This window comes from Rhipicephalus sanguineus, chromosome 5, assembly GCF_013339695.2.
Source record: "Rhipicephalus sanguineus isolate Rsan-2018 chromosome 5, BIME_Rsan_1.4, whole genome shotgun sequence".
NCBI classification, from domain to species: domain Eukaryota; kingdom Metazoa; phylum Arthropoda; class Arachnida; order Ixodida; family Ixodidae; genus Rhipicephalus; species Rhipicephalus sanguineus.
Genome location: NC_051180.1, coordinates 167,127,667 through 167,142,703, shown reverse-complemented (window position 1 = coordinate 167,142,703; position 15,037 = coordinate 167,127,667). Strand labels below are relative to the sequence as shown.

The 15,037-nt window shown below is 44.5% G+C and overlaps 1 protein-coding gene across 1 annotated transcript in view; it reads left to right on the top strand.

The window, feature by feature from the left end:
- LOC119394421 (cubilin) overlaps positions 1–15,037 on the top strand; it is a 230,161-nt gene that overhangs the window by 77,827 nt on the left and 137,297 nt on the right. The window contains exons 24-28 of the mRNA XM_037661722.2: positions 233–363; positions 1,970–2,156; positions 3,976–4,136; positions 5,640–5,821; positions 12,750–12,909. Coding sequence (XP_037517650.1) covers positions 233–363; positions 1,970–2,156; positions 3,976–4,136; positions 5,640–5,821; positions 12,750–12,909 — 821 coding nt within the window. The remainder of the gene's footprint in view (positions 1–232; positions 364–1,969; positions 2,157–3,975; positions 4,137–5,639; positions 5,822–12,749; positions 12,910–15,037) is intronic.

Below are 15,037 nucleotides of genomic sequence, written 5' to 3'. Positions count from 1 at the left end.
GCCGTCTGGGCGGAGAGACGTTGTTTTCTTTTTTTTACTTCATAACTAGTTGTCATAACAACATAGAAAATACCAGTGCCCGAGCGCATAAGGCCGTCACTCTTTATGTAAATGCGCATATCCTGGCATAATACGCATTCAACTACTTTGTCTGGCTCTGCGATTCCTTTAGGAAACGTTGCGCTTATAGCGATAAGGAAGTGTGATGAGGGCTCGCTCGTCAACTGTGCAGATACTGCGGACTGAAGGCCCCACCCACGCTGACGTCATCAGGTCGGCAGCTGCAAGTGATCTTCCGCACCGACGACAGTGTCACCCGAGAGGGCTTCCTCGCTCACTTCATCTTCCTCAACGAAAGAACGGGTTCGTACATTCCTTCAAGCATATATCGCAAGCGACTGGTACTTTCATTCCACTTATTAGATAATCCTATGCACTTTTCGTGGAAGTTTAATGTGAGCGAGCAAAACTCTCCCAATGAATATACAGTAGTGTAAGGATTACTGAAGCAGAAATATTCCGTCTTATTGCACAAAACAAAGTAACGTCTAATTCAGCACAACTTATTCAGCTTCATTAGGTCACAAAGAACAAAAAAATTGAAAAATATTATAACCGTTTTAGTTAAAAGGTAACGGAATCTGTAAAAAATTCGTGAATCCCTCAGAAGAAATATTATGTGAGCTTCCCACTAGTGGTGCCAAGCCTGAAGGAAGAGCGGAGCTGGGTGGCATTCCTTGCTTCTCTTTACATATATTTCTTTCTTCTCTTTATTTTTTGTTCTTTCTCTTTCTCTCTGTTTCACGCATCTGTTTTTTGTACCTGTTGCTTTGAGTTTCTTCCTTTCGATCTCTTTCTCGCTATTCCCATTTTTATTCCTCTGTTTTCCCTTTCGTTCTCTCTTTCGCTCTGCTTCTTTCTCTGCCTCTATTTGTTTTTTTTTATATTTCTCTCTTTAATTCTTTTTCTCTCTTGCTCTCTATATTTTCTATCTCTTTTTTGTGTCTGTTTCTTTATTTCTCTTTATCTTTCTTTCTATGTCTTTCTACTTCTTTCTCTGTCTTTCTATCTTTTTATGTCTTCAGTCCCTTTACTTCTCTATAGCTTCTATTTCTCTTTCTTCCTATCTCTCTCTCTCTCTCGCTATTTTCTCTATCTCTTTCTTTATATCTCTTTCTTTCTTTCTCTTTCTCTTACACGTGTTCTAGGTGTCCCGCTTCGCCGAGCAGCGTTTTTGTCTAACGCTCGCACATTCTGCACTCGGCCGAGGGGCTTGCCCAATTCCTGTGGCGCATACCCACCTGTAGTTTTCTGCGGACACCAAAATCTTTACGGCCGGCTTAAGCGGCTCCGCCGTTAAAAGATTACGTTCGCTTGATTTCAGGTTCACCTCGATGTGTTGTGTCTGATGACAAGTTCTAAATTGGCTTTTTTATTTACTTATACAGAATCGCTGATTTCTACAAATCACTATGTTGAGCGAGTTGGTTTTAAGCTTCCATATTTGCAGCACGAGACGACACAACAGTGTCTGCCGTTTTCTCTGTGGTGTTCGCGCTGTAAATACGGAGGCTGACTTCTAGGCGCGTGACCAGAGAAAAATTACGACCGCGAACAAAGAACATCGGTGTGAAATGAACTGCATGCCACTGTGTTGAATAAACTGTGAAGAAGCGACGCAGGGATAAATTTACTAGGTGTAGATAATAATTCTGCGTTGCTTCATATCATCTGTCGGACTTCAATATATGGCAGTATAAACGTTAGGTGGCTCAGCGATACGCTTTAAAGATAACAAAATAAGAAAAGGAAACAGTGATAGTCATGGAACCAAGGAAAGACACGATACGGTGCAATCGTCGGCTTTTCTTAAGCTTCAGTGTGGTTCGTAAAATGTTACGCCGTGTATTTCACCGATAACCAAGTGTTTATTATAAAGGTGCTTAGCGTGTGGCCTTGACCTTCGCAGCCTGCGGTGGGGACTACTACCTATCCCAAGGCGTCATCAGGTCGCCTCTCTATCCACGTGCTTATCTAAACGACCGAGACTGCTCGTGGGTGCTGCACGTTCCCGACGGCCGCCAGATCAGGCTGAACTTCACGCACTTCGAGATCGCCAGCGATCCGTCCTGTAGGCCCAGCTACCTCGAGATCCTGTGAGTGCTGCTATTAAGGCGTTGACACACTACTCCACAAAGCAGATCAGAGCAAAGAAACTTGAAATCGGGCAATGTAGGCTCAAGTAGGCGCCGCTGCACACAATATACTATTGTACACGACCCACATTTTCGTGTTTCTGTCAGCAAACCCATAAAAGCAGGAAGTGTGTTCTGATACGTTGAACAATAACTTTTCTAACACTGATTAGTCAAGTGATTTCCAAACTCGGGCTCTTACTGTTGTATTTGCGCCAAACGATCGTCATTTGTGAGTACTATCACGAGTCCCCTGAAGTTTCCGACTGTCACTTCTACCTTCTTTGGCCGGAATGACTTCATGACCTGCACACACAGTGAGGCATCAAGTAATGTCCAGGAGCTTGAACCACAAGTTTGTTAAAAAGACATGACTGATCCCTCCGTAATGGGAATCGCTAACACACGAAAGTGAACCGTGTCTTCACAGGAGTAGTTAATTGTTTATTTTAAATCGATGTCTGCGAGGCTGCACAATGTCTCTTTGTTTTTGGAAGCTATAGAACCGTTAGATGTAGATGCACCCACGTTGGCGCCTAGTGGCACATCTCCATGACGATCATGATTTCACCCTTGTGGCATCTGAAGCAGTTAACATACACTTGGACATGGCGTATGCTGAGTCCCGCGCAAAGCTGACATAAACAAACACATAACTCTGGTACTCCATATACACTCATTCAAAACCTACGTCCCTGCACATGCATATACCACAGAGCGCTTCAGGAACGCGAGACGCAGAGCTCGTAGCCTAAGCCGTGAAGGCGGGAAGGCGTTCCGCTTCCCGCTGGTGTGTCTCTGCCTGCACCAAAATCACTCACTGCGCGACATCCGCCCGTCGACGTCGCTGCCATTCTGCACCGCTTACTGCCCCAAATTTATTAGTCGATGATATCGCACTCGAATCAGTAGGCGGCGGACAAACACCGTTGGTGCATATGGCAGCTATCTGGCGATGAGCCTTCACGCTAACACAAGGCGAAAGGCAAAGCACATACTGCGTCGTCACCAAACCGAATTATTGCGTACCGCACATTGCACGGACCCTATAGTTTTTTACAATAATGCATCGAAAGCATCCGTTGCGCTGAAAATACAGTTCTGAAGCGCTCCCTGTCGGCACCAGTCAGTGTCATGATACAGTACATCACTTCACCGCTTCCAGGCGGCGACACTACCCCGCCAACGAAGATTACTGTGATAGGGAGATGTGAGAGATATAAGGGCGTTTGAGAAGCTCGTGCATGTGCGTCGGTAGCGCAGGGAGTTCGATTTCCAGGTTATTCAAGTCAACAAATTTTTTCTTCTGGTTTTTCTTTGTCATCGCTTGCGTGTATTTTACCGACGTCGATTCCGTGACGGAAATGATGTCATTGAAGTCTTGGTGGACCCCGGCATAAAACACTTTCATATTTTAAAAAGTTTGGAGTGAAGCATACACACGGAAAAGGTAGGAATGCAGCAAACTAAAGGTCCCTTCAGCAATGTACGAAGGCGCATACTCGGTACATAGTTTGTCCCCCGCATAATGCTCTTATTTCTTTAATATTTCTCATTCATATACTATTACTGCACATTTCTGCCTCCGGTCTCAAAAGTTACGCACCCTTGTACAAAATTAACGGAGCACGTTAATTTACCTTGAACTCTCAATGTGACGGTTAATTATTGTGCGCCTTTAGCGCTTTTCTGTCGAGGAAAGTTCCAACGCCTTAGTTTTACTTCTAGCTTCGTGTGTTATGCGGACTTTTCTTTACTCATATTTCTTTTCTCTCGCAAGGAACGGGGGCCAAGCGACGTCACCGCTGGCAGGACGCTTCTGTCAGCGCAACGCACCTTCAAACTTTGTCTCCGACACCAATACTCTCCGACTGCACTTCGTGAGCGGAAGCACCCAGCGTGCCGCAGGATTCGAAGTCTACTACGACAGCGCACTGACAGGTAAATCAATAACTGTGCAGGAACTATATAGACGATCGATTCCCAAGCAAAAACAATAACCCAATGCCATTAGAAAGTTACTGGCATAGTTAAAGGAGTGATGCGCTTGATGATGGGCATTTGTTTAGTAGATTAATTGAAGTAGTGTTTATTGTCGCACTGTATACAATTTCGCTTATAGAAAAGAACCGCTGGACTCTACATGTGATGGAGCTTCGTCTTGCAGCCACGGCAGGAGAAGAGGGTGCAAGGGACAAGAATGTAACAATCCTTGCCGTGCACTCCAGCATCGTATATAAACTGAATTATGGAAGTTCTAGGGGATATTTTTCAACTCATTAGCACAGCCTTCGGGTTCCCCATACCGCGTGCGTAATCGCGCAGTAAAACGTGTATAGAATATCCGGTATTCGCGCAACAGTGTGGCTTCAGTGAAGCCACGTTCTACCTTCGCAAAATCGCCCGCTGCCTATCTTTAGAACCTCTGGAATAGCCCTGGTGCTTATCCTATTTTTGTGCAAATTTTATTTTGCCGCTGCAAGTAGCCTTCTGTGCTAATACCGCTGCGAATACCGTTTTCAAACGCGTGCCTGTCGAAGTGAACTTTATAGAAACACGAGCTTTCACTAAAAGGTAAAAATGGGGCCCATTTGCCGACCCACTGCAGTTCACATAAGTGTGAGCCGTGCTTGAATAAGATTCAGATTCTGGGTAGAAGCGGAGACACCACGGCTCGAGAGTTGTTGGAGGCATATCATATTAAAGTACGAGATTCCATGTGTATCAGTGACACTTCATTGTCTCTTTCGCGGGCAGAGCGCAAGTTCATAGATCACAGGTTGTGATTAGGGTGGTATGCGCTCGCTGTGTGCGTAGTTTGCTGCGCATGTCTGTACCTATATATTTGGTTGAACTGTCTCTTGAATAAACAGTCGAAAGTTTGCGCTCCCCTGGACCCCTTCCCTCGTTATTTCGTCGCGCGAGAAACAGCCATACTTTGTGGCTTGTACTTATCCATCTTATATGCCAGTCAACAAATCTTCTCTTTTTCGCGGTCATACAATCGGCATCACTGTCATCACCATCGCGTGTTCGCTTTTTGCCATAATCATCATTTCGTTCTTGCCTTCGCCATCGTTTTGTCACCATACGGTCACATCGTATAGCAACCGTTGGTGTGGCGCATTCGTTATCGTGCTGTCATAGCGACCGTGTAAAGAAACTTTTAACGTCAGTCATTTTAAGTAATTGCGTAAATAAAGACGAGAAGAATAAGAAGATGAGCGAAGACAATCTTCCCTCCTTTTACCTCATAAATGATGGTTTGCTACAAACCGTGGGTTCCGTTTACGTTTTCATGGCGCTTACTCGTGGCATATGCTAAACACCTTTCTTAGAAGCTGCTGCAATCGCTTAGCAGTGCTTCACGTGTCGGTGTATATTTGTCACTCCTCTGGCGATGCAACGTACGAATATTCGTACTGTGGTGACGTCACTACGCAGGCTGCGGCGGTACCACGGGCGGTGCCAGCGGCAGCATCGTGTCGCCCAACTACCCGCAGCCGTACGGCCACCATGCCGAGTGTAAATGGAACATACGGGTCAACGAGGGCTCACGGATTGCCCTCGCCGTCGTCGACATGGACATCGAAAGACACCAACGCTGCCGGTACGACGCACTGGAGGTACGCAACCCCTTTTCTTGACGCCTTCGCATGGTTCCCGCCTGCCGAAATGAATGACACATAATATTCAGTTTCAGTTTCAGTTTCAGTTTATTTAGCAATCTTTTTTTTTTTCCAGCAATCATGTTAAAGCACAATGTTAAGGTACAATGAATTCAATATTTTCATACAATAGTAATGGTCAACACAAAACAAAATGCAAATCAGATTAAAAAAGTGAAAAAAAAAGATGCAAGGACAGGAATTAAAAGCTGCTAAAATGCAGCTTGACGGGATTCCTGACCCTAAGCAGATTGACCGCAGACATGTGGTCATGTAGAAAAAAAAATAAAATACAAGCAGGTAAACAGGAAAAGTACAAGGAAGCATAACACAAGCAAGCAAAAATATCAGCAAAATTAGCAGCAAATTTCAACTGCAGAGATAGTGTAAAAAAAATTGACAATCACTGAAGAATACGGTATAAATATGGGAGAATAATGTGAGAAAAAATTGAAATCAACACAACTATATATATATACAAGAAACACTACCTTGAAACGGTATGCATACCGAAAACACAAGTACATGAAACAGCTCATGTTTGTAGATGTACATATGAAAAGAAAAATATGCACTTCTAATCAAACGAAATATCAAATGGAATATGGTACTATCACATAATACATAGTGAAAATGAACTCGAGAATACTTAATAACATTCAGAGACAGTGTCTGGGGCTACTAATTAAATATTCTTTCCACTGCTTGTTTGCCAGCGTATCAGGCGTAATGCCTTTGTTGTTCAGATAATTCAAAAAGTTTGGCATTATATGCTTAAGACTTTTAAGGCCATAATTCGTTCGCGAAAACGGTATGTGCCAAGTGTCTCTTTTTCTTATGTTGTAAGGTGTTGCGGATGTCTCTTTTAGCTGACACAGTGTCAGAAAATTGTTTTTACTTTTCAAACCATGTTTGTATTTAGCAAGAAGATTGAAATTGTACAGTTGTTCTACTTGGAGCACGTTAAATGTTGTGAATAATGTTGACGTATGAGCGTCGTGTGGAACACCTGCGATATGTCGTATTGCCTTCTTCTGTAGCCTGATCAATTTTAGTTTGTTGTTTTGCGTGGTGTTTCCCCACACGAGGGTACAGTAATTGATGTGCGAGTGAAATAAGGCATTATAAATAAGGAGTTTAACTTTTGGAGAAACTATATCTCGGAATTTTGAAAGCACTCCACATGCTTTGGCAAGCTTTTTGGCAACATCATACACATGCGAATCCCAGTTTAAGTCTTCACTGAAAGTGACCCCCAATATTTTAACGTCTTGTACAATACCAATCTCTCTGTTACCGAGGTGTAAGTCTAAGCTATTATACATTTTTTTATTAGGTGGTTTGAACAGAACAGCCTTTGTTTTAGCAGCATTGATAACAAGAGAATTCACTTCACTCCATTTTTGTAGGTTTTCTAGCGCGTCTTGAGCTAGTATACCAAGATTAGATACATCGTCGGATTGGAGCAACAAGCTTGCGTCATCAGCGTAAACTGAAAATTCGACGTTCTCGCTAACTCTTACTATGTCGTTTACGTAGATGTTGAATAACACGGGGCCTAACACACTTCCCTGTGGAACACCGGTGTGTATGTCTAATAGTGAAGAACTTTTATCTTTAATGCTTACACATTGCTTTCTATGCCCTAGATAAGATTTTACGAGATTTAGGGCTACACCCCGGAAACCATAATGTTCTAGTTTAGTAAACAGAGTTTGATGGTGTATTCTGTCAAACGCCTTAGAAAAATCAATATATATACCCAGTGTTAGCTTCTTTTCTTCAAATCCCTTTAAGATGATTTCTTTTTGTGCAAGTAAAGCGTGTTCACTTGATACACCTTGACGAAAACCGAATTGTTCTGACGCAATAAAAGAATGCTTATCGCAGAAAGATACAATTCGCTTACAGATAACCTTTTCTAGCCCTTTAGAAATAACAGGCAATATTGCGATTGGACGGTAATTTGAGAAATCATTTTATTTCCCGATTTGTACAACACGCTAACCTTAGCTTGCTGCATTTTCTCGGGGAAAACGCCTGTGGCTAGACACAAGTTGAACAGAGAGGTAAGTGGAGGCACTAGAAAGTGAAGTACGTGTTTAATTGGCCCAATTTGAATGTCATCAATATCGCGCGCTTTACTATTCTTGAGGCCTATAAAAGTGGAACGTACTTCCTGTTCAGTTACTGGTTCTAAGAACGCAGATTTCATATTTGATGTGCCCATAAATTGCAAAATAGAGCGTTTGTTCACACTTGACGTGCTATTTCAGACCAGAGTCGTGAAATATTTGTTGAAACTATTTGCCAGTTTTTCACCGCTAAGTATTTCATTATGCACTACGAGCTCCAGTTCTTTACTTTGGCGAGTACCAGAGTGCATCAGACGATTTATTTCCTGCCATAAAACATCACTACGAGAACTTGCCCTCTCAAATAGGTTTAGAAAATAAGCATTCTTTTTGTTACGTAAGGTCTTGTTTAACGAGTTTCTAAATTTCTTGAATTCGGCCAGATCACTGCTGTCTCTACTTTTGATAAATCTATGATATAAAGCATTCTTTTTACGAATCATTTCATGGCATTCGCTTGTTAACCACGGCTTCCGAATTTTCTTTGAGGCTCTCACAGTCTTTAGCTTAAAGCAATAGTGATATGCATTTTTTTAAAGATGCATCAAAGTATCGTAAGCCTCATCAGCATTTTTGCAGTTATACAGGGCACTGAAGTTTAACCTTGCAATATGTTGTCTAAATTGCTCCAAAGTTTTTGGGTTGATTTGCTGTATTTGATAGGGTTCCAAAGGACTTGGTTTTAGTTGTCTAGAAACCTTATTCTTTTTGTATATCATGTATATAGGGAGGTGATCGCTCATAACCGATATAACAGAACCTGATGTCACGCAGTCGTTTGTATTATTCGTGATAAATAAGTCTAGAAGACTTTCAGAGTGAATGCTGACACGCGTTGGTTCGTTTAATGTGACTCTACATGCATAAGAATCAAGCAACAGCTGGAATGAACGTGACGTTGCATTACTTTGTAAAAGGTTGATGTTACAGTCACCACCTATTACGACGCACAGCCTATTTGTGCCTACAAAAGTTAGTAGCCTTTCAAGGAAGACATAGAACTTTTCAACACACCCATCAGGTGGGCGATAAAGAACAACATAAACATGGTTATCTTCGATTAGTGCTAGAGCTTCGTAATCCGGTGTGATTGTTGTAAATTCAGTGAGTAAGGTACAAGATAGCTTTTCCGAGATTAACTGCAATACACCTCCCCCTCGGCGGGAACATCTATTCAAGTAAAAGCTATTATAGCCTGGTAATCTAAGCACTTCCTCCTCGCATGTGTACCAGGTTTCCGTAACCATAATAATGTCAAACCTAAAGGAAAATTCATCTAGGAAGGTGGTGAGCTCATCGTACTTATTCCGAGCTGATCGTGCATTGCAGTGTAAAAATGCCAGGTGAACGCCATCGTTCTGATGTGCGATATCTTTTGGTGACGCCATGTCAAAGAAAAAAAAGTAATACAGTAAGCTAAAAATGTGTGACGAGGTGGCCACCTGCTTTCAATGTGCACTTCAATGTGCGCCAGCCAGCCTTTGATATTTTAATTATCACCTTTTACGGACAGCTTCGTTGCCTTTCCTGTAGTCTGCAGTCGGTTGCACATTGATTTTTATTGTGGTAGCGGCTGTGCGGACACACAATGCGCACTATTGCCGTGGTGGTCGTCGCCGGCGTCGCCGTGAGGTGCCGTATTAAGTTAAAGTTGCGATTACATTGGCGCGCGTCGTATGTTTTATGTCCGGGAAGTTCACAACGGGTTCTACAAAGGCTGCTCCTCCATCTTTCCCTGCGACTCTGCTGCGTGTTCCACGCAGGCCTGGCGTTTTTATATGCATTTTTACGTTGCAAGTACAGACAGCCCGAAGGTTGCTTCGCTCGTTGCAGCGGCCGTGTTTCTTTAGGCCAGGGCTTCGTTGAGTTACGCCAGGTCGGATAGTAAAGGATTTAGCTGCTACTTATGTTTTTCTTTATTTTGCGTGATTTCGCAGGATATGTTATCCCGCGCGTAATTTAACTGTTAGGGGGGTATTTTCTTGTATAGGTGCTCGCAGGCTGTCATCCCTGAGGGTATAAGCGTCGCGCGAGAACGCAGGGTTGGCTTTGTGTTGGTGCGCGAATGTGCCCATACCGTCAAGAACTTTTGGACAGTCCGTCGTACGTTTCTTGTGGCTCCTGTTATACGCTTGAACAACTTATCCAACAGTGTCGCGCATTCCTTACGCAGCTGGCACGGCTAATTAACGAATGTAGATAGATTAGGCTCATGTGTACGACCCTTCATAATTGAATCTTTCCAAGGGTGTGTTCTGCTCGACGTGACCGGGCCGATAGAGTCCTGCTAACTTTCCTTAACTAAACGAATTCGGCCTACCGTTTACACCCATTTTTTTTTAGTTCCTACTTATTTCTATCCGAGTCTCGGTCATTTGTTTATTCTGTATGTTATTTGCATGTTTCTTTCCTCTTCATTTCCTCTGTTTATTTCCTTCTCCTGAAACAGTAGGCAGGCGTGGTGCCCCCTTTAGGCGGCAGTCATGAACCTACTCCCTGCCTCTTTCCTCAGTATTTCTTGTGCATTTGTGCATACAGATCAAGTAATGACGATAGTAATTCTCAAAAACTGGAGTGTACTTTTGTTGAGGCAACAGCTTTAATGAACTAGGGACACAAGTGAAACTTAGTTTTAATTATTTTCCGGATCAGCCTTAGCGTTACTAATCTTGACATTAAGCGTGAGGAATATTCTCGCTGACGTAATTTTACCTGCGGACATTGTAACAGGGAGGCCTCAAGCAGGTTTATGATGGAAACACGTACCGGCGGCGGCGATGGTGGACAACTACACCACCAAAATCAGCTGCTGTGATCTCATAACAACTTCCCCTGTGGAACGTGCAATGATACACGTTAACACGTAGCCTCGGAAATTTCTTTCTAGAGCGCTGCTGTCGTGCGCTCGCTTGTCCTCTTTCTTCGCTTTTCGCGCCACAGATTCGAAAAGCAGAAAAACTAGCTAGGAGTGATGAAGTGGGCGGGTAATTTCAGCAGCGGAGCTGTTTACGCTTTTCAAAACACCGGGATCGTCCACACAAAACTGGGCGGGCATGCGCAACAGATAGCGCGTATGTGCCAAGCATAGCATAGCATAACCATGAATCGCATAGCCTAGCATATCCAAAAAACGGCAGGAAGTGGAAGATGGAAGCTGCGATGAAAAAATCCGTAAACAGGGGGTGGGTGATGGAGCCCCCGCCCCCTGTTTACTGGGGGTGGGGGCTCGAGCACCCACATCCTGTTTACGGATTTTTTTCATAGCCTAGCATAGCCATATATAGTATAGTATATCAAAGAGGTGGGAACGGGCAGTGAAAGTTAGGAGGAAGGAAAGGAGGAGGGAAGAGGGTAAAGCATTGCATAGCCTTGTGTAGCATACTTTTACCAAGGGGGTATGAAAGGGAAGTGAGGGGAACGGGTGACTGATGACAGGGTACGGAGGAGGGCAGGAGGAGGGAAAGGAGGAGGTGAGAGGGTATACCATATTATAACCATGTGCATTATAGCATAGCATGGAGTGAGAAGTGGAAGTGAGGGCGAGTAGAAGGTAAAGGAAGAGGGAAAGGAGGATGGTAGAGGGTAAAGTCTCGTTCACACCAGCGACTAGCAACGGCGCGCGACTAAGTTAGTCACAAAGCGACTGGTCGCAAACGGACGCAAATGGCCGTTTTGGTCGCAAAGCGACTGCTTTGGCTCAGTCGCTCGCTGCTCGATTTTTCAGCCGCGCGACTGCAGTCGCAAACCTCTGAAGCAATCAGATGCTCAGGAAGAGGACATCAGCCTATTTTACGGGGCAACGGCAATGCAAGCTGTACACAAGCAGACGTGAATTCTATATGGCGACGCATATAGGTCGCACGCAGGTGTGAACATCGGTCGCTTTGAGTCGCTTTTTGACCGCCAGTCGCAAACGGTCGCGCGACCGTTGCTAGTAGCGAGTGTGAGCGAGCCTTAATAGATAACATAGTGTTTTACGGTATCGTATAGCAAGGGGTCGGAAAGGAAATTGAGGGTGAAGAGCAGAGAACCGAGGAAGGTAAAGCCACCGGCTCCGTTCTTTCCTCCGTCTTCGCACCACTCGTGCGTAGCTGCCAGAATTTCTTAGCATGATGTTTTCGAATGCGATTGAACGTGTGATCTTGAAATTTCTGCAATTCTGCAAATAATCAATACAATGCGTAAACAATTTTTTTCTGGTTAACTAATCGTTGCCGCAAAAATTACCACTATGCGAGATACTAACAAAACGCCGTTGTTTGCATCTGTGTACACCGTTGCACTTCTTTTAATTTTCTTGACCCGAGGGAGCTAGTACACGCTGCAGAGCGAGAAAATGATCATTTCTGAGTTGCAATCATGAGTATTGAGTCAAAATGATGGTCCAAATATATTTTATTTTTCTAATGCTATCCACTGGATATGACAACCTCTCTTGCGCAATAAGAGGGTTCTGAAAAGCGTAATCTAGCTGGTGCTGTTTAACGGCCGTCGAAATTTAAGAACACGAATGTTTTTGCATTCTCGCATCACCAGAATCAGCCGATCGCAATAAGAAACTGAACTCGCGACCTCTCGAGATAATGTCTTTTGTCAGCTTGTTTTTATTTCTTTTTTGGATTTCTACGCTTGTCGCTTATCTTATTCATCAGCCAAACTATCTCAAAGTCATTGCGTCTGCTTGTCTGTATTGTCGCACTCGAAAGCATCGCAATGCCTCGCATTCACGAAACGCTCTTGCCGGTGCGTAGATCTTTGACGGCGCTTCGGACCGCGACAAGCGCCTTGCCCTGCTGTGCAACGATCAACAGAGACCGGGACAACTGCTGTCCACCAGAAACGACATGTTCCTTCGATTCCGCACAGACGCCTCCACAGCCGGTCGGGGATTCCACGTCGTCTACTCGAGCGGTGAGTCTGCATTATTCAAGGTCCAGACTCGCCTTCTCCGTTCAAGTGACAGAAAAAGTGTACAAAAACGTTACAGTGTCCCTTTGAATTGCCCTAAGACAACTCGAAGGCAAAAGCCACCTTCTTATTTTTCTTCTTAGTCAAATATGTTGATGATTACATCTTACTCGCAACGAGACAGTCTGTTTTAAGGGCGAGGCAAAATGGTTGACTCAATTGCCCAATTAATTTTTCGACATTTGTAACTCCCAATAATTGTACACCCTCTATAAAATGTGGCTTTATTTCTGTTTCTTGCTCTTTTTTTTCTTTATTATGAGATTATGACACTTACGCCAACATAGTATAGGATGTGGTCTTCGGAGTGCTCGAGCATTTAAGAAAATGTTGTACAATATATTCTTGTACAAACCAAAAAATTTAGCAACGCAGTGAGACGTGACAGCTATAGCAAGAGAGAAATGCGTGTGCTTCCTTAAAGATGCACTAAAGTGCGGCAGTTATTCGGGTTAGAGTAATAAATTCTACTCTGAGGACTCTAACGTCGTTAATTTCACTATCATAGGTCTATTAAAGGGACCCTGAAACGGTTTTGACGATTTTCTACGAACACATTGAGCCGGTAGAGCATGTCCTAAGGATCATTTACAGACCGATTTAAGCTCTGTGCGTAAACTGCGTAATTTATTCCAGGGCTTTAAAGCTGCGAATCGCCACCGATCACAGCGGCTCAGCCAAACGCGTTTTCAACCCGCCCATTTCCAGTGCGTGTCGTCGTGGAAGCGCGACGTCACGCAGGTGGATGATCTGATTGGATATGTCCAGTCCACGTCACTGAACCTCCTGTGGGCAGCGATCGTCGTCTGCCTGTGTTACAACGTGCTCCGTGTTGATGGGAGCTGAGCGACAGTGTTTATCTCGAGGTTTCTTTTCTTGGACGCAATGAATGCCCTAGCCGTGTTGTGTACCACATATCTAGCAATTTCTAGCAATTGGTGACTTGTAAATCTGCGACATCGTGCAATGCTCGTGAGGCATCTGGCGAGCGGAATCCCTTCAGCTCGTCGCTGCAATGAGCGTCGCGCTCTCGCTATCCGTTCAACGTCATGATCCACGTTTTTGTGGCTGTAACTTCACCCCTGAAGACACAACCACATTGCCCGAGTTTACACTTATCGGTGATCGTTCTCGAATTATTTTTGTTTGTCCCCATGCATTTGCAGATTGTCGCCGTACAGGAGAATAAAAGATCGGCAGGGTTCTGTTTGGTGTCGCAGAAGTTGTTGCCACACTCGGGGGTCAATGTTGCCAGAGTGCCGCTAGATTTGGCGGCTAAATTTGCCCCTACAGTTTCAGCTTTCCCGTAAAGTTCCTGTGTAAAATTCCTGGGTTACGTGCGCCCCAGTGACACGGGCACACCACGGACGCTGGAACGGACGCACGCCTGCCCCTTCGGGGCAGGCGCGCGGGCTAAACAGCGCGTGACGGAGACCCTGCCAACCGGCCACTGAGCGTCAGCGAAATGGCCGCACTCGCAAAGCGAGGGCGAAGCCACGATTAGTTTTCCGCGCCCGAAGGGCGCAGAGGCTCTTCACTGAGCAACAGGAAAATAATCTACTCCCGTTTGTGGGAAACCATCGATGTCTATAGCGTTGAAACGTCTGTCGAAGCCAGGCAAAGCGCCTGCCAGCGGATTACACAGCACCCTTACGGGAAAGCTGGAACTGCAGGGGCAAATACCTCCAAGTCTGGCAACAGACTTCTGCGACACCAAACAGAACCCTGCCAAACATAGAGTTAGTATACTGATTCTAGAGGAAAAGCTCGCCATAGGGCCCATGCATTGAAACCTATAACCGCATGGGTTCCGCCATGATGGAACAAAACGATCGTTGCCAGCGTTGCCAGACCCTGAGACGCTCGCTATATTTGACGGTAGGAATCAGTTTTAATCTACCAACCTAAGCCAGCTACGCGCTGTTCAGAGAACATCAGCTGTGTTTTGATGCGTGAAGCCGTGTGTTAGTGTACGGTTGTCTGTGCAGCTGGTCCGGTTGACAACAGTTAAAATTTCCACCTGTTTGTGCATGGTTTTTACTCGGCACTCCCTACCAAAGTTTCTCCGTTC